The following is a 20,646-nucleotide window of genomic DNA, read 5'->3' as shown; positions in this document are numbered from 1 at the left end:
AATTACAACTAAAATATAGAAAAACTGTCCTGAATAATCAACTGCAACTGAAGAGCTGGAGAACACCCCCATAACCAAGGACCTAAAGTGGAGACCCCAGAGAGAATGGTACTACGTACAAAGGCGAGAGAAGGCTGGCTAGGCTCCCACAGGCAGCAGCTAAAGGTCTGGAGGGATATCTCAGCTGTGGGGAGAACTCTGGGGCTGGGCTTAACCCCAGGCTGGGCTTCCCAGCTCAGAGCACCAGAACTGAGAAAGGTGCCCACATAATATCTGCTGTGAAAAGCAGCGGGGTTTCTGTCTGCCAGGGAGAGACCCACTGGAAATGGAGGCACATAAAGAGCCAACCTCGAAGTTTCATGTGTAGCTACTCACCTTGGGCTCCAATGGAGGAGGGCAGAGTGGACTAGAGCTATGTGAGGAGATTACAGGGGTGCTGGCTGGGGGAATAGAGTTCAGAGGGCAGTCATCAGGATTCCTGTGCTAGGTCATTCCCCCATACTGCAGACAGATTTACCTTCCAAGTAGCTTTTGCCTGGGGGGAAAGCAACTGCCCCATCCTGCTGGAAAACCTCTCACCCCACCCTGTGCAGTTTCTACAGCCTGAGACTCCTTAAGAGACTAAATAACAGCCTCAGGGTACTTTGAGTCTTTGCCTGATTTTCTTCTGGATTCAGGGCTTGGAAAAGTAGACTTTGGTGCACATCTTCATCCTTTCCAAACACATCCAGCCTCAACAGAGGAAACCACAAGCTGTGGAGTGCGGAAAATTTCAAACAGGGTACACACGGCCAGTCACAAACAGCGTCTGACACTGGCCTGCACCAGAGACCATCCAAAAGACTGGGAGTCCTAGATCTACCTATTCCATAGAAACAAATCCAAACAGGCAGGTAAAATGGATAGACAAAAAACAAGCCCCAAATGAAAGAACAAAATTATCCAGAAGAAGAGCTAAATGAAATGGAGATAAGCAATCTATCAGATATAGAGTTCAGAACACTGATCGTAAGGATGGATGCTCAACAGCATGAGAAAAGATATGGAAACTATGAAGGAAATTAAAGACATAGTAGAAATAAAAAATACACTGGAAGGAATAAACAGCAGATTAAGAGAAGCTGAGGATCGAATCAGCAAATTAGAAGACAGGGTAGAAAAAAAATCACTCAATCAGAGAACCAAAAAGAAAAAACAATTAAAAAACAGGACAGTTTAAGGGAACTGTGGGACAACATGAAATGTAACAATATTAACATCATAGGAGTGCAAGAAAAGGTAGAAAGTAAGCAAGGGTTAGAGAATCTGTTTGAAGAAATAAAAGCAGAAAACTTCCCTTACCTGGTCAAGGAAAAAGTCACACAAGTTGAGGAGGCACAGAGAGTCCCAAGCAAGAAGAACCCAAAGAAGCCCATGCCCAGACACATCATAATTAAAATGTCAAAAATCGAAGACAAAGAGAGAATGTTAAAGGAAGCAAGAGAAAAGCAATCTGTTACCTACAAAGGAGCTCTCCTAAGGCTGTCAATGATTTCTCATCAGAAACTCTACAGGCCAGAAGGGAATGGCATGAAGTATTCAAGGTAATGAAAAGCAAGGATCTGAAACCAAGACTACTCTATCCAGCAAGACTATCATTCAAAATGGATGGTGAAATAAAGAGCTTCCCAGACAAAAAAACGCTAAAGGAGTTTATCGCCACCAAACCAGCATTGCAAGCAATCTTAAACGAACTGCTATAATAAGAAGTTGAACTAGTGAGAATGAGAAACATAGGCGTAAAGAAATAAAATGGCAATAGATAAGTACCCATCAATAATGACCTGAAATATAAATGGATTAAATGGTCCAATCAAAGGACAATAAGGAGCTGAATGGATAAGAAAACAAGACTCAAATATACGCTGTTTACAAAAGACCCATCTCAGAACAAGACTCACACAGGCTGGGAAAAACAAAACAAACAACTTCTGGGGGACTTTAAAGGAGAGATCGACAGCAATACAGTCACAGTAGGGGAGACTTGAACACCCCACTGAATTTACTGGATAGATTTTCCAGACAAAAATCAACAAGGAAACAGTGATTCTATATGATACACTAGATCAGATGGATTTAATTGACATTCACAGAACATTTCACCCAAAAGCTGCAGAATATGCATTCTCAAGTGCAGGTGGGACACTCTCAAAGACAGATCACATGTTAGGAAACAAAACAAGTTTCTACAAGTTTTATAAGATTGAAATCACACCATGGAATACTATGCAGCTGTAAAAACAAAGGATCCCTTACCCTTTGAGACAGCATGGTGGGACCTGGAGAGTATTATGCTTAGCATAATAAGCCAATCAGATAAAGACAAGTATCACATGACCTTACTTCATACATGGAATCTAATGAACAAAATAAACCAATGAGCAAAATAGACCCAGAAGCACAGAAGCATGGACAAACTGATGAATCTCAGAGGGAAGACAGAGGTGTGTGGGTAGGTGGGGAGAGATTAACCTAAGAACTTATATGCATATGTGCATAAACCATGGACACAGACAATGGTGTGGTGAAGGACTGGGGGGAGGGAGGAAGAACAGGAATGGGGAAAAAACGGGGACATTTGTAATACTTTCAACAATAAAGATAAATTTTAAAAAATCTAGTGATTGAAAAACAGCCTAATAAATGATCTTTTGGGCTTTGAAAACAAATAATTTTATTTCAATGTTTTACTTCAAAAAGGTCTCCAACATGTAGATGGGAGTCTACACAAAGATCTTACATTACCTGGTAGACCTTCAAATCACTGAAGATAGTGCCTCCTTCTTTCTGAGGTATGGAAGACTCAAGAGCTATCTCCCTCTCCTCTAGTGTTATATATCAGCAACCACATTTCCCTCCTCACCCACAGTTTCAGCCTAGTTCATAGTTCACTGTAAACACCCTGGTGAACTACAACACTTCCCTGGTAGGCTACACTTTTTGCACAGAGACAAAAACAAACACTTCAACACCTTCTTCAAAAAGGAGGACAAGAGCCCAGCAGGCTTGGTTCAGTCTTGAGCATCAATCTATGATCCAGGAGATCAAGGTTCGATTCCTGGTTTTCGGGCTTGATCCCCAGCAGGGGGTGTGCAGGGAGCAGCCAATTAATGATTCTCTCTCATAATCAGTTTCTATCTCTCTCTCCCTTCTTCTCTTCCTCTCTCTGAAATCAATAAAAATATATATTTTTAAAAAGGGGTAGGCAACAAAAAAGGGAACCCCAAGGTACACTATAAGTAAATATTTTGAAAATTTCAGAAAACATAATGACATTAATTAGGCAAAGGAAACAAATATAATCTTGACAGATATCAAATAAGATTTTGATAAAATTCAAAATCCATTTCTCACAAAGATATCCAGTAAAAGAGGAATATAGGAATATATCATTGATATAATTAAGTTCTATCAAAAATTAAATTATAATACTTAAAGTTGTGACACTAGTAGTATTCTCATTAACGTAAAAAATAAGTGAAGAAATGTCCACTAGCACTCACGTTATTTAACATTATTTTGAAGGCTCTAGCCAGCACAATAGAATAAGAACAAGAAAATATGACGTATTAGGATTGTCATTATTTGTATAATGATCCATCTCAAACTAAAAACTACCTACAGAGAAACACCAAGAAACCAACTAAAAAGCTATTGAAAGAATTTATGAATGTATTAAGTAAATATTCAATAATAACTGCCTTTTAAATAAATCAACAACAAATAAGATTTGGGGAAGTAACTCAGGGACCTTTTGCCTGATTCCTTCTACCCTTTTCTCAGCTCTTGGCTCAGTAACGACTTCATCAGAAAAGCCCTGTCTGACCTCTCTGTCTAGTTCAAAATACCCTTTAATAAAAGAGTCTAAAATCACCACACACCTCTCCTTTAGAGTATTTATGGTAAGTTCACATTTTTTGCTTGTGACCACCTGGCCCCTGGAACTCAGACTCCAAAAAAGCAATAATTTCTTTTTTTCTTGTAGAGTGCATGGCATACAGTAAGCATTCAATAATTTTCAAATGAATTAGTGAATAGATATGAGCTCACAGCTTAAAAGTAAAATAATAAAAAACATTCTGAAATTGTTCCAGAAAAAGAATGCTAGACTAAGAAATAATATTTAAAAAGTTCAGAAACACAACCAGGATAAATAAAAGCCAAATATATAATAATGGTGGCTTCTGAATCAGCATTTTTTAATGGTATTAGAATAACTGTCTAACTAAAAAAATGTAAGTAAATTTTTAGTTCACACCACACATAAATTTATGATGGATTACATATTTAAAGGTAAAACAAGAATTCTCAAAAGTCTAGAAGAAAAATAAACAAATATCTATGTAATCTTGGAAAGGCTGATAGACTACGTGAGCACTGATGGGGCCTAGGGGCAAAGGCTATAAAGAAAAAAACTGGCCCCATAATAATTTAACTCTTCTACACATTAAATAACCACATAAGTAAAATTAAAAGGCAAACAAACTAGAAACAAATATTTGCAACTTGTGAAGAAAGTGTTAAGTCTTAATATATTAAGAATTCATAAATCAGTAAGAATTTTAAAAAATCAACAGAAAAATAGATATGAATATAATTTTAAAATGTAAATAATCAGAAACATAAAATGTGTTAAATGTCAGTAATAATAAAAGAAGTACTAATTAAAGCAATATGGTGCCATTACTTACCTATTAAAATTGGTAAAGATTTTTAAAGATAAAATCAGTGTTGACAGGGTATGAGTCAAAAGGCATGTGAATAAACACTGAAAGTCAGAGAATAAATTTGTACATCTTTTTGTAAGGCAATCTGTCAATGTACACAATATTTCTTAAAATTCTGCATGCTCTTTGACTCAGTAATTTCACTTCTGGGAATTTACTCTAAGAAAATTATCATGTCCCTATGCAAAACTATAGCTACTAGTATGGTCTTCAAAATGTTCTTTGAAATAGCAATGAATCAATTGATCAATAAATCAAATAAGTGTTCAACAACTGGGAATCGGCTAAATTACAGCATACTCATATTAGACTATAATATAGCCATTTAAAGTCATGTAGATGAATATGTAATAATACAGGAAGATATTTATGATGAATTGCTGAGCAAAAGGATCAGGTTATAAACACTGGATACTTCACATTCCCATTTTTTTAAATAGGAACATGTTGAAAATTCATTATGAGACAAAAATAAGGCCCTTTGCAAATCATTTTGCAATATCATTTATATATAAGCTCAAGCAGCCATGGCGATTAACTCCTTCCTTGTAATACAAAAAACTTGGTAGAAAAAAATTTACTTACTCTTCCAATTTCTGCAGTCCAAGAAACAACAATGGTGTTTGGTACTGTTGTGGACAATCGGACAAGTGAGGTGATATTTATTGGTCGGCTGGGTCGCTTTGGTTCCACACCATTTTTAGTAGGTGGAAGATAACCCTAAGGATGAAATACAATTTATTTCTACTTATTATCTCTACAATAATTTCAACTGTCATTTTTAAAGAACGCTATTAACTATGTACTAGAATATATCCATTAAAAAGTAGAGACGCAAATATTTACAAAGGCTGCCTCTGTGTTTCTCTATAACCCTATAGTCTCACTATAGTAAATGTGAGAAAAAATAAGATCTGTGGTGACAGATCTTAAAAACTTCTAAAATTAAAGAATCAGGATGAATTCATAAAGAGCTCGAACAAGTATATAGGGAATATTTGAAGTTGATCAATAACAGCCCAAACTCTCACCCTCTGTGTAAGGCACAGCATTCTTCTACTCTATCACAGGCTTCCAGATGTACATGAACACAGCTGAGGTTTTGTTGAAACAATTTCTTCTCCCCAAAATTCAGTACACTAAAGCTACCAGACCCAACTCCAAGTCCTAGATTTTGTCTCCACAGCCAATGACACAGCTGTTATTGTACATAGCTGGTACAAGTGTTTCACTCAGTGAACATATATCCAAAATAAAAGATGTTTTCTTAATGAAAAACTATGATTAACAACAGCTGTGGTGACTTAAATTGATAGCTGTGTTGTCAATGCATTTAAAAAATAGCTTTTAGGACTTACTGGAAGGCTGCAAGGTTTTGTGTTCACTTTCACACAAAGATTAGGTGGGAAATGATCTTCTTGTGGACAACTGGTTTCTGATAAACAAAACCTAAACAATAAGGAACAAGTTTAATTTCCGTTATTAAAGGATGACTTCATTAATATTTTTGTTCAGTAGCTAATCTAAAAGATGGTCAAAATTAAGTAAAAAGACTATCAAGTAGACATTTCATACAATGAATAAACATATTTAAACAGGTTTAAAATAAATAATTCTGTCAAGGTAGAGTTTCAGTAATCTTGACTATCAACCTGTAGTTGTCTGCATGTTTCCAATCATTTGTTTAAGCATGTTCTGAGGGGGTGGGGGCAGAAGGTTTTGTAGTTGAATAAATTTAACTAATTCTGAATCAAAAAACAAAGTTTCCTTAATATTGAAATTCTCAGAGCTAGGCTAACATGCACAATAACTTTTTAAGAAGGAAATATAATATACAGTATTTCCCAACTTTATTTGCCTGTGAAACATTTTTTTTGTTGTTTTCATCAAAATGCTGTAAGTCCATCCCCAGACCTAATTCTATTCACTAATCATGGCACTCCATTGTTCCTTGAGAACTGAAGATGTTGAATAATAACATTACTTGTATTACATTCACAAGTATTTAGAATACTGCTTTAAAAACTCATAAAAATATTTACTTCTAAATTAAATACATAACCTTTTAGGAAAACCAAGTACAGCTATATAATTTGTAAATTCTCACTCTATTCACTCTTATATAGATCAAGAAATAAATTACTAATTTGTTATTTAAGACATCTGTCCTTAATTACTTCCTTACTCCCAATATACAGCTGAGGCTCATTCCACCTTTCTACCTCAGACTATTTTGGTTTTTGCTCACCCATGAGACACTGTAGGCTTAACCTAAGTTCCTTATCTACAGCAGTTTGCCACTTATACAGAAAAGGCCTTTGCTTTCATAAAACTTGGTATTTCTAAAGAGCTGACCACTATAATGCTGAAACATATCATTATCTGGAGCTTCTCAACCAACTGAGGGCAACCAAAATGGAAAAATGTGGTTAGATATATAATGACTTGCTATATTAAAATCTAAATTGGATAAAAATTAGGACATTTCATAACAGGAGAAGGTTTTCCCTTATCAAAATATCTAAACCCAGTATTTTCAATACACTTACTGAAAGTTAGGTGAATTTTTAGAAATCTTTAAGAAATATTAACTTTTAAACTTTGAATATATATACTGTAGTCAACACTGTACCTTAACTGGACCTGCACTGTGAAGTCACATTTGGTCCCAGAAATATCCCTAGAAAAGACAGAATAAGAACTACAATTATTTTTAAAACATGCAGATGAAAGCTGATTCAGAGGCATTGTAGAAAATTTTTCAAATTATCAGAAATACAACTGTTTTGAGGGTAGGTAACACTATAATAGTATTTTTAAAATGAATATTTGCATGACATTAATACCCAATTCACTTATAGACTAAACTGGATTTAAAGACCAAACTGCAAGTTACACTTGAAGACAACTTACATTGAGCTACTGATTTGCTGCACTTGTTGTGGTGTCAATGCAAATGCAAAACAGGTTTCTCGAAAACGCTGACTATTGTCTGATGCTGAAGAAAAAAAAAAGAATTATACTTTTAATTACCTTCAAATTCATCACACAACAAAAATAAATAACCAATCACATGCCTTTAATTAACTAGGATGTATTCTAGAGTTTAAATAACAAGGCTACTACAGCACTAAAAAGAAAGAAATGTGCAGTTGTAATATAGCAGAAATAGGCACAAAATTGGCTAATTCCAGAAGAAATAATCAGGATTCAGACTCAGAAAGTACATAATCAAAATTATCTAATCATATGCACGTTGGCATCTAAAAAGCACACTTGTAAATAAAACATGTTAATATTAGTTTTACTTAAAATAGAACATAAATCCATTTGAAGATATAGTAATGGTTTCTGAGCTAAATAACAAACACACACAACCTTGAGATCTACACAGGTAAGATTGACATTTAGTGTTTAAGGCAACTTAATTTTATCATCTCCTAACTATATCACTGAAGTTTTAGCCAATAAATATCATATATATTTTCTCCTATGCTTAGATGACTTTACTTCAGGACCTGCCTGTGGTCACTATCTCAAAGATGGAAAGAGTTACAAGAAAGGAAGGGAATAAAGAAGAGAGGGAGGGGAAGGGAGGTAGGGAGAAAATAGCAAGAGAGCAGGCAAGCAAGCACAGGTTAGTGTAGAGCAGGGATTCCCTACAATATGCTGCTGTGAGAAACAGTTCTATTAACTTTTTTAAAAAACCCACACTTTTTATTGATTGACTTTAGAGAGGAGGAAGGAGGGAGAGAGTGGAACATCAAGTTGTTGTTTCACTTCTTTACGCATTTATTGGTTGATTCTTGCATACGCCTGAGCCTGCAACCGAGTTACGTGCCCTTGGCCAGAATCGAACCTGGGACCCTTCAGTCTGCAGACCGATGCTCTAACCACTGAGCTAAACTGGCTAAGATCAGCTCTATTAGCTTTAAATACATATTATGTGTATTTTTTTAAAAAAACATCTTTATTGATTTCAGAGAGAGGAAAGGAGGGGGGAGAGAGAGATAGAAACATCAATGATGAGAGAGTCATTGATCGGCTGCCTAGGCCACAACCAGGGCATGTGCCCTGACAGGCAATGGAACCACGATTTCCTGGATCCTAGGTCGATGCTCGACCACTGAGCCACGCCTGGCCAGGCCATATTATGTGTATTAAAAATTCAGTGGTCAATAACCTTCTTGTTCACTAATGTTTCCTCAGTGCTTGGCACAAAGCAGCACTGAATGACTGTTGAATGGATAAAATAGTATGAAAATTAAGAAATAACAGATAAGCCCAGCTGGCCTGGCTCAGCGGTTGAGCATCAACCTATGATCCAGGAGATTTCTGTGCAATTCCCAGTCAGGGCACACCCAGGTTTCAGGCTCGATCCCCAGCAGGGGGCATGCAGGAGGCAGATAATCAATGACGACTCTCATCATTGATGTTTCTATCTCTCTCCCCCTCTCTCCAAAATCAATAAAAAAATATATATATATTTAAAAACGACTTCCTTAATAATAATAAAAAAGAGACAGAAAGAAATAACAGATTAAACTATTTAAATGTACTTTTCCAGGGCAATTTTGTAGAACTAAAAGATCCCTAGAAGTTACTACCAAGGACTCCTGGCCTATGGGCCACTTAAACCTATGCAGAAAAAGTAGCTGAACTTGACCAACTCTTGCTTAAACTGAGTTTGATCCTACATGCAAGCAACACTTCCTCCACAACTGACCACCAAACTGCAGTATGTCATGCTGAAAACTCAGTACAAACGTGTAACTATAAGGAAGGGAAAAAGGAAAAAAGAGCACTGTTGCTCTTTCATCTCAATATATGAGTATCTTTTAAAGGCTAGGTTTGTGTTTCTTTATGTGGTATGGGAAGGTTTTTTTTCTCTTGAAGAGTCTATCCCCAAGAAATAGTTACTAACCAGAAAGTTATCTTAATTGTGAAGTATCAATCTTGCAAATGACTGATAACCAGACAGTTTCCTGTGTCAGGCACAATCCTATAACTCCTTTGCTTCTTAAAGGATATGTCTCTATAAAGATTAAATTTAGTCCAGGTTTATCCTAATTTAGATTTCTGGCTCCATTCTAAAATAGTGCTAAAGTAACTTCCCAAGTACAAACATTCATATTACTCACTAGGCAATATTTCATATTCATTTTAGAATACATGAGTACAGTAAATTTTGGACATGCACATGCAGATTTAGACAGAGAAGATATGACTAAAATAATGAGGCTGTTTCTTGTGCCATACATAGAATTAGTTTTATTAACATTCTCTTTTATTTACAAATTATAATGCTCATAGAGTTACTATTATATATCTGGAAAAATATCTTTTTATACTATGTGGTTTTCAGGTTTAATTTCCACTATTAAGACCAATGAAGAATTTATAGTTTGGGTCTCAGACAACAGACTATCTAAAAATTTTTCAAGTGAATTAAGCTATCGTTATCCCTTTCAGAAAAATCCAAGCCAAACAGAATCTTCATACTGAAAAAGGAGTCTTAGAAGTCATCCAAAATAATGACTTCCAATGTTGGGGGTAAGTATCTCTGTGTACGCAAGACAATCCATAGGGATACAGGAAAAAAATAACTATCTACCTGTAAAACTGGAGTTTTAAAAAGTTGAGATTTTACATAAAATCTAAAATCTAATTTACAAAAATATCTAAAATTTTATATGAAAACTTTAACTCCTATTTTTGTGTTTTATAACATACAATATTAATAGTTTAACATATATAACACATATATATGGCATATGCTAAATTATTTTGCTGAGCAGCCATGTGATCAAATAAGTTTGTAGAACATTGATCTAGAGTTCAACCTTACTTTCAATCCTTCCATTCATACATTGAACCCTTTTTTTAAAAAAAAAGTTTTTATAGATTTTTAGAGAGAGGAAGGGGGAGGGGTAGAGAGATAGGAACATCAATGATGAGAGTCATTGATTGGCTGCCTCCTGCACACCCAATCTGGGGATCAAGCCTGTGACCCTTGCTTGTGCCGCCCTGACCGGGAACTAAACCAATGACCTCTTGATGCATGAGATGATGCTCAATCCACTAAGCCACACCGGCCAGGCACTTTGAACCCTTTTAGAGATGGGGAAGAGTGGCCATTACCTTGTCAGACAGAAGATGACTGGTGAAAACAGTTTAATTATAAGAAAGCTTTGCAGTCCTATAGAGAGCAACAAAGTTTGTGGAAAGAGATGAGATCACACAGACCTAGATTCCAAACTGGTTTTGCCACATATTTGCCATATGACCTTAGGTACTTACCCACTCATTCTGAGTCTATTTCCTTCATATTTAAACAAACACGCATACACACAAACCCTAATAGGGTTATTTTGAAGAATATAAATGCAGTAAAGTATTTAAAACAACCATCAATTTCTTTGTCTCCTTTCCTCTTTGTGCTCTTATACTGAGTCAAAATATATAATGCTGTAACTTCCATCCACTGATGTCATACAGCATATCCAGTAACAGCCATTCTTCAAATATTTTAGATAGCATTGCTGTGCCCTCCCCTTCCACTGACCCTTTCCACTATGTTCCAGGCGAGATTTCAGAATTACTCACCATCCTAAATCCTTTCCCTCTAGACAAATCCCAGGTTGTCACACCCTGAAGTGACAGCCAGAACTGGACACTCTGTCATAGCACATATGTATTCAAAATATTCGCAACCCTTCTGTATTGGCCCATCCCCACGGGAAGATTATACCTCAGTGCCATGATATTAGTCCTTTTCAATGATACGTGAGTTGAAGTGTACTACTTCCAAGCAGAACTTTGTAAGAGCTAACCTTTGGTTTCACCATCTTTCTTTCCAGTCTGCTTTGATTCTAGAATGAAGTTGTTTTGCCACTGAGATTTCTGGTTGCTTATAAGCTGATATATTATCCTAGATAAGATGTGACTGGAACAGTATTTTTTATGAACTGCTATTTAATATTGTTAATTCACACAAGAAGAAAAGGTATCTGCTCTTTTTTGTTGTTGTTAGTCCTTACCTAAGGACACTTTTTCCATTGGTTTTTAGAGAGACTGGGGGGAGGGGAGGGAGGGGGAGAGAAGGGGAGAGAGGGAGAGAGGGAGAGGGAGAGGGAGAGGGAGAGGGAGAGGGAGAGGGAGAGGGAGAGGGAGAGGGAGAGGGAGAGGGAGAGGGAGAGGGAGAGGGAGAGGGAGAGGGAGAGGGAGAGGGAGAGGGAGAGGGAGAGGGAGAGGGAGAGGGAGAGGGAGAGGGAGAGGGAGAGGGAGAGGGAGAGGGAGAGGGAGGGAGAGAGGGAGAGGGAGGGAGAGAGAGAGAGATATCAATGTGAGAGAGGCACATCAATTAGTTGCCTCCTGCATGCGCCCCAACTAGGACTGGGGATCGAAGCATACCAAGTACATGGAGTTGAGTGGGAATCAAACCATTGAGAAACACTGGCCATGGCATTCCAGTCATTTTTATATCAGACTGTACAATTTGAAAGCTTACTTTTTAAAAATTACCCTCATCACAATTACATTTTTCAATTACAATCTTTATTACCATATTTTAATTATTATATTATATTCTATCTACAGGGTATATGAAAACTTTAATTACTCCCTTGATTAGTCATTTAGGTTTTCTCATTTGAAAGAAAAAAAAACCACCTGAACACCTTTGGGATTTTATGTTTGGTTTTTGGAAGGGGGAGCTACTTATTTTCTTTGGATCTATCCCAGATGTGGAATTTCTGGACCAAAAAATATGGAGATTTGTTATGAATCTTGACACATCACAAGAGTGACTTTCAAATGGTTGCAACACTTTATGTAAGACCATTAGCAATTTATGCATCTACTTATTGTACCCTACTCTGGCCTTCAAGGGAGTTGTTGCTAACTTAATGGGTGGGTCCTGGTAACTCCTTAGTGGTTTAATTTGCATTAAGAATTTCCCTGTTTTTGTTTAATTTCCTATTTAATTCTTTAATCTTGTCCTATGCTCATTTTTATATTTGCATAAGGGTTTGATATAGAAGAATATTAACCTTTGGAAATTTGCTGAAAATATTTTCCAGTCTACTGTATTTTTTCATTTTGGCTACATTTTTTGGATGATATAAAAGTTAAATTTTTATGCAGTCTAATTTATCAAGGATCTTTGTAATTTCTAGCTGTTCCCCCTTTTTAGGTTCAATCAATATATAATTTAGTTCTATGGCCTGCTGTTTCTATGTAATTATTAATCCATCTGGAACTTATTTTAGTATGTGATATATTAAAAATCTAAGTTTCTGTTACTCCAAATTGTTTACAGTTATACTAACACATTATTTGTTTAAATAATCCTTACTTTCCTTATGGATATGTGTGCTTCCTTTATCATATATTAAATCCTACATCCACCATGTTCTATTTCTGGGCTATTTTCCCAGTGGTCTCTTTTATCCTGGTGCTGGCACTCTATTTTTTAATTGTTATAGCTTCATTATGTTTTAATATCTTACAGCTAGGTTTCTCTCCATCCATTCTTCTTTTTTCAGAACTTTAACATCGATTCAAATATTTATTCATCTAGATGAACTTCTGAATCATTTTGCTATGGTTTTTTAAACCTAATGGTATTTTGAGTAGAATTACAATATACCTATGAATTATTTTAAGCTGACATCTTTGTATTTTTAATCTTCCCATCCTCGAGTACTGTACCTGTGTCCATTTCCTCAAGGTTTTGTCATTTTTATCACATAGATTAATTACATTTCCCATTAAGATTATTCTTATGCAAAATATTAATCAGTAGAATGACTGAATAAATATTCATATAACGGACTACTCTGCAACCAAAAAAAATAGAGAAAAGTCACTAACAACAAAAGCTGGTTTCTTTTTGATGATAAATAAAATCTGTAAAGCTCTAGGAAGACTGATAAGAAAAAGAAGACACAAATGACCAATACAACAAATGTTGACAAGAATGTAGATCAACTGAAAAGCTCATACGCTGATAGTGGGAATGTAAAATGGCCCAACATGTCAAAAACAGTTTAGCAGTTGCTTAAAAAGCTAAACCTGCATTGATCATATGATACTTATTCTATTCCTAAGTAATTTACACAAGAAAAACAATAAGCATATAACCATGCAAAGGTGTGGGCCCAAATTTTCATAGCAGCTTTGTTTTCAACAGCCAGAGAACTGGAAACAACTCAAATGTGTATCAATAGGTGAATGAATGGATAGTTACATCCATAAAATGAAATAGCAATAAAAAGAAATAAACTACTGATACACATAACATAGATAAATCTTAGAACATAATCTTAAGTAAAAGAAGCTAGACTTCCCTCCACCCCCAAAGAGTATACACTCCACGATTCCATTATATAAAATTCTAGAAAAAGCAAACTAATCTATAGTGACAGAAAGTACATGCAACCTAGGGGTTGGGTGGGAATGGAAGGGGTAGTGGGGAGGGATTACTAATAGGATGAGGAAACTTTGGATAGTGCTGGATATATTATTTTGATTGTGGTAATGATGTCATGTAGTCAACATGTACTAAAGTGTACACTTTAAATATGTGCAGTTTATGATATGTCAAGGATATTTCTATAAACTCGTTTTAAAAAATAACAGTGACTTGAGCATCGCCATATGATCCAGGAGATTGCGGTTCAATTCCCAGTCAGGGCACATGCACAGGTTGCAGGCTCAATCCCCAGTGGGGGGCATGCACGATGCAGCCGATCAATGATTCTCTTTCATCATTGATGTTTCTATCTCTCTCTTTCCCGCTCCCTTTTTCTCTCTAAAATCAATAAAAATGTATTAAGGGGGGAAAAAGTGGCTAAAGCAAAATGGAAAAAAAAAAAGGGCAGAGGGGAAGACGAGTTGAATAACAGAACCTTGGAGAACTATTACTAACATTTAAAGCTCAAGTCAAGGAAGAATTATAGCTAAAAATTCAGAAAGGCAGGGGGAAATGGTATTCTTGATATCAAGGGAAGAGAGAATTTCAAAGCAAGAGTGGACAGTGTTAAATGCTTAGAGATCAGTTAAGATATGAATGAGAACAGGATTTAACAACCTGCAAAGTCATACATGATCTTTGCAGGACATGTTTTAGTGGCACGGTAGAAGCAAAAGCCAGACTGCAATGAGTTCAGGTGTGAATGGTATGTTGAGTCATTGCTTGATCTGAACACTTACACATGAGAGCTTTTAATTGTTTTCCTATATGCAATAGCAAATTACACTAAAATCTCAGATTTGTGAATTAATTACCATACTGTTTTGAATCACTGTAACCAATCTGGAAGGTTTCCAAAGTTTTATAATGTACAGTAATGTGAAATTTTCCTAAGATAGGAGTTCGAATATTGGCTGTTTGGGAAATGCAGGATGAGTGTCTGTCAGGTAGTACACCTCAGCCTCTCAATGTGACCTGAATTTTATACTTGTCAGTAGCTCTCACTGAGGGTAAAAACAGAAGTTACTCAGATTGTCACTTATTCTATGCTCCAATTTATAGAAAAGATGAAATGTTATAGTGGTGTTCATAATTAATACTTACAAAGGTCATACTTAAAAATATTCTCTTGTAAATATTAAGGGCTTATTGTGTTCATGGGAGAAGATTTTCAACAACCTACCCTCATAAATATTAATTATTGTTTCATTTGTAAGAAAGAAAAACATTGCCACAATATCCAGGACAAAATTATAATTCAAAATACACAAAATGTGCAGAGAAAATTAAGGTTTTTGAAATTTGCTCTTTTTTTACATACTGTTCCAGAGAGATGAACTAGATTAAAAAGTGAAACAGGAATCATGTTGCAATTTACAGAAATTCAAAACATCAGACAGTAAAACCTAGATGCATAAAATAAACAAAGTTATTGAGATTCTGATGATAGAAACACTGAGCTAATCTAAGTGGCTGTACTTTCAACTGCTCTAAAAATATTTGCTATTCCACCTCACCAGCAGAAAGAAAAGCTAAAAATAGTCATCTTTCTGTTATACATTATTTCTTTCTGTCTTGGAGAAAGTGAAACTAAAGTACTTATCTACAAATGTCGACCTTAAAATTTTTAATGAGCTTGTTGGTTTATTCATACAAACAAAAACCTGGATAACTATGTAATTTTTTAAAACATAGCTGGAATGATAGTTCCATCAACTAAACTGCTAACAACCATTAAACAGAAGACTGCAGAAAATTTGTTTCTTCTAATACAAGGTATATACTGAATTATCAACAAATTTACATTGCTTTAACTACGTACTTTATCTTTAAAAATGGGAAGTTTTTAAGGCAAACAACATTAATGACATGAGAACAGTCATACAATATTAAGGAAAAAAGACAAGATATAAACTTGAAATGTACAGCATAAGTACATTTATACTTATGCATTAAAAGATCAAAAAGAGGCAGCAAAAACTGATTTCTTTGTAACTACTTTTTAAATTCTTCACACTAAGCACATATTACTTTTTTGTTTTTCATAGCTCGTAAAAAAACACTGTAATATCACACATTAAATATTCAGCTGGAATGTTCTATCGCAAGATTTTAAGAATTTTCATGGTTATCAATATTTCACAATAAAACCTACCTAAAGTTTTTGGAGTAAAACAAAAGTTACACATAAATTTTTCCACTCACACAGAATAATAATTACCAATACTATAAAACAGGAAACCACCACTGTCGCATGCAGTATTACTGGACTGTAGTTCTATAAAACCCTTTGATTTCATCTTATCACACTTTAATTACAGGTTATTAATAAACTCATTTTCTATGATTTTTTTCATCATCTTTCTCCTTTGGAGTTTAACACTACCTGTCCTATTTAGTCCGCCTTTATACTTGTACTATGTTTACTGAATTAGTAGGTGGTGTCTTGATAGACTTAATCGAATGAGCCTATATAGACTCCTTGGCAACTTTAAAGCTACAAGTACTGTCCGGTAAATATTTTATCAAGCTCATCTATTCTCTCACAGCTGACAGGCCAGCAGGTTATTTAAAGTCCGGTGGGGTTAAGACACAGGACTGGGTCAAACCAAGCCAGCCAGCTATGAACCAAGTCTGACGATCAATGTTTAAATGCAAAAATGGAAAAAGGAAGGAGACTACAATTGGGAAGTTAGTTTTCTCTTTCTTTTGCAAAAATGTCATTTTCTTTTTTGGTGTTGTTGCTAGTAATACAACCATTGCAAGTTAGGAAAAAATCTAAAATTCTACTACTTGATGATAGCAGCTAAAAAGCATTTTGATATGTATTTTTCCAGGCATTTTCCTATACATACATACATCATGAGTGTAATATACACATTGTTCCCACAAAATTGCAGTAAATACTTGGTCACTTAAAAATGTATAATAACAAAAATCTTTCCATGTCAATAACATATCTTTGCCACCATTTTAAGTGCCTACATAGTATTCTATTACACAGATGTTCTTTAATTTAACCAATCTCAATGTCCTGTTGTTAGACATTTAGATTACTTTCAATTTTTCCTTCCAGAACCAATGCCTTGATGATTTTCCTCTCTCCCTGGGTGTGTGTGTGGGGGGGGGGGTTCTATAATCTTTATTTCCTTAGGACATCCTCTTAGAAAAGGAATGGATGTGTCAAAAGATATATATATTTTTAAAGGTTTTGTACAAGTTGCCAAATTATTTCCAGAAATGTTGTTCACTTGCTTAAGTGGTATAGGAGAGTTCTAGATTTCCTTGCCAACACTGGGCAGTAGATAAAAAACATTTTATTGTCTTAAATTTGCATATCTTTTCATATTCTATTGGCTCTGTGTTGTGAATCATTCTATTCTGCTGTATTAGTCATCTCTTAATTTTTTCTTTTGAAGCTTCAAAACTGAGAAGTGATTACTGCTTTTAATGATCCAAATAACAGCAGTTTCTTTGGCACAGGGTACGTGAAAACCTCCTTGGGAAAGGATGATGAGAAAAAAGGAGGAAAGAAATCAGAAACAGTAAATCAAGACACCCCTGGAAAAGTAAAAAAAAATAATAATAAAATAAAATAAAAATGGAGGTAAAGCTGGAGAGAAATTAAAAGAAACGTAATTGTTTTTTTTTGGTTTTTTTTTTGGGTGTTTTCTGTTTCGTTTTGTTTTTGTTAATCCTCACCTAAGGATATCTTTTCCATTGATTTTTAGAGAGAGTGGAGGGAGGGGGGAGAGAGACACTGATGTGAGAAAGACACATGGATTGACCACCTCTCGCACAGGGTTGGGGCCGGGGATCAAACCTGCAACCCAGGTATATACCCTTGATTGGGAATCGAACTCTCAACCCTTCAGTCTGAGGGCCAATGCTCTAAACACTTAGCCACACAGCCAGGACAAGAGGCAAATGACTGATGTAAAATAGAGAGGGAAGAGTTACTAAGCAAGGTCCGTTAATAAGCAAGCAAATGGGATCTAAGAATGAGTATAGGAATCCCAGAGACCAAAGAGTTCATCTAGGGTAAGAGAAGAATATGTATATTGCATATTGTCAGAGATGTATGTAGGTGGGGATAGGTAATTTTGATGGTGGGAACTTTAAGAAGTTAACTTCTAATTGGTTCCACTTTCTCAGTGCATAGAAATATGAAGCAAAGCCAACAGCAAAGTGAAGAATAGTTGTGAGAGAATAGTACGTCGTGTGAGAATAAGATGTGAAACAGTCATCTAGCAAAGAGACACACTATATGAACTAAGGCAACACTATCTGATGGCTGGGTAGGATTAAGCACTTTTGTTGACACAGAATTTATTTCTAATAGCTTTTCATACATTAAAGATATGTATGGTCATATATAATACATGGTCATATATTTTCCCTTGGTTTATTTATTTTGCATTTCATGTAATAAAGGTGTGTTGTTGTTTTTTTGAGTCCTTGCAATGAAATTGCATTGCTTCCTTTCTTTTGGGAAAATTCCTCCCTCACTCCAATATTATTTAAATATTATTTATACATTTTAATGCATTATTTAGGCATTTATTTAAATGCATCCTATATTTCCTGACACTTAGTTTCATTTTAAGCATTTAAATCTTTAAATAACTTTGATATTCTGATAAGTTAAAAGGTAGAAATCTTATTTTTTAATGCTTAACTAGGTACTCCTAAACAATTTAATATTCAATTCATGCCACTAATTAGAAATTTCATTTTTATACTATTTTCAAATTGTATTTTTACTTCATCAATTGCTTATTCAGGCACCAGTTTCACAGTTTCAATTACTATACCTTTGCCATATAGAGAGATAATGTATTTTTTATGTGGTATTGCATACACCCCTTTTCAGAATTCCTCTGTTCTCATTTCTTCCTCTAGATTATACTGAACATTTTGGTCATGATAACCACCACCACATCCAAATTACTCTTTTAGTTGAACTCTTCAAGTGCACTCCCTCTGCCCTCCCCCCCAAGAAACTCTAGGCTGTTTTCTGTACTGAAATAGCCATTGACAGAACCAGGAAGCACAATTTTCCCAGGGGTGGCCTATCCGCTGACTTCTGGGCAACCCATTAAATGACTAGGAGTGAAGGGATCCTTCCATTAACAACATATTAACTAAAATCAATTCAAACAACCTTCTTCCAGGATTTGGAGTGTGGAGTATGGAGTATCTTAAGTCTTCTTTGTACCCAGAGGCAAACAAAATAGATGCTTAGAAAAAGACAGAGGTGCCATAGAGGGAGAAAATGCACATAATCAGACAGAGAAAGTACACAATCATAGGTTTCGGATTCTGATTTTAATTACCATATTTTCTTACAATAAACTTTTCTTAGGTGAACTGAGGTATTATCCTTACTTGCAATAAAAAAGTCTACAACCCAAAGGAATTCTAAAATTTGATAAAGCTTTCCTTCTCTTCCCTTCACCTCTCTCTCTAATTAATTGGATTTTTAATTACAACTACACCAAATATATTGAGAACAGACATCTTTCAAAGGACGGTGTCTTTCTATATATTACAGTTGTGGGGGGTCTGTAAACATTTCTTTTTTTCAAATAAGTCCTGTTCATTTGATGAGTGCTCTTTCGTATTTTTTTTATTGTTACATGAAATTTTTCTTCAATTTTCTAACTAGTTTTAAGCAAACCTATCACTATTTCTCTTAGTGTGGTCCACTGAGAAAATACCTTGAGATAAACTAAAAGGAAAGGGTTCCATGTTCAAAGAAGTTGGGAAATTGTTGCATAAAGCATCGCCAAGTTAGAGATTTATAGAGCACCTTTAAAATCCTGAGAAATTCTGCAATAACAAAACTTATTTAAATTTATGTTCTCAAACTTAATGGAGCATTGTCAAAGAACACCTACTGGGATCTCATGGAACCAGTATCCAAGAATCAAATTTTGTAAAACAGTGGTATATAAGCTAGTAGGCATTCCTTATATACTTAATTCAGCAGTTTCTATTTCCCCCAAAGTCATTTTTGTTTGTAGCTTTATTTCCAGTCTCAGAATGGAGCATATGACAAAAGTCTAGGCTGAAAAGTGCATTGCATTCCTTTGCCAGGATTGATTGGTCAACAACTAGATATGGCATTTAAAGTAGTTCAATCATAGTGAAGCTCAGGACTGTTCCTGGAAATGTTGGGACAAAGACTTTTTCTCTTTTGGGCTAAGATTTGAAACTGGAAGGATTCCAGGAACTGCTGGGTACTACATAATGCCTAAAAACTGGGACCAACATCAATGAAGCAGAGCCACAAAATGAAGAACCTGAAATAAATTTGTTACACAAACAGTCATTCAACAAATATTTATTGAGCACCTAATATGTATATTATTCTAGGTGTTTGGGATAATCAATGAACAAGAG

At 35.3% G+C, this 20,646-nt stretch overlaps 1 protein-coding gene across 2 annotated transcripts in view; it reads right to left on the bottom strand.

Annotated features, from left to right (window-relative positions):
* The window catches only part of PIAS1 (protein inhibitor of activated STAT 1), a 110,096-nt gene that overhangs the window by 36,312 nt on the left and 53,138 nt on the right, over window positions 1-20,646 (bottom strand). For both annotated transcript variants that reach the window (XM_081135966.1, XM_081135965.1), the window contains 4 exons: window positions 7,680-7,764; window positions 7,399-7,446; window positions 6,125-6,215; window positions 5,352-5,486 (listed from right to left, as the gene is read on the bottom strand). In XM_081135966.1, the coding sequence (XP_080992092.1) occupies window positions 5,352-5,486; window positions 6,125-6,215; window positions 7,399-7,446; window positions 7,680-7,764 (359 nt within the window). The remainder of the gene's footprint in view (window positions 1-5,351; window positions 5,487-6,124; window positions 6,216-7,398; window positions 7,447-7,679; window positions 7,765-20,646) is intronic.

Source organism: Miniopterus schreibersii, assembly GCF_964146895.1.
Source record: "Miniopterus schreibersii genome assembly, chromosome: 1".
In the NCBI taxonomy this organism is placed as follows: domain Eukaryota; kingdom Metazoa; phylum Chordata; class Mammalia; order Chiroptera; family Miniopteridae; genus Miniopterus; species Miniopterus schreibersii.
Note: the sequence above shows the minus strand (reverse complement) of the source record. Positions and strands in the feature narration are given on the sequence as shown.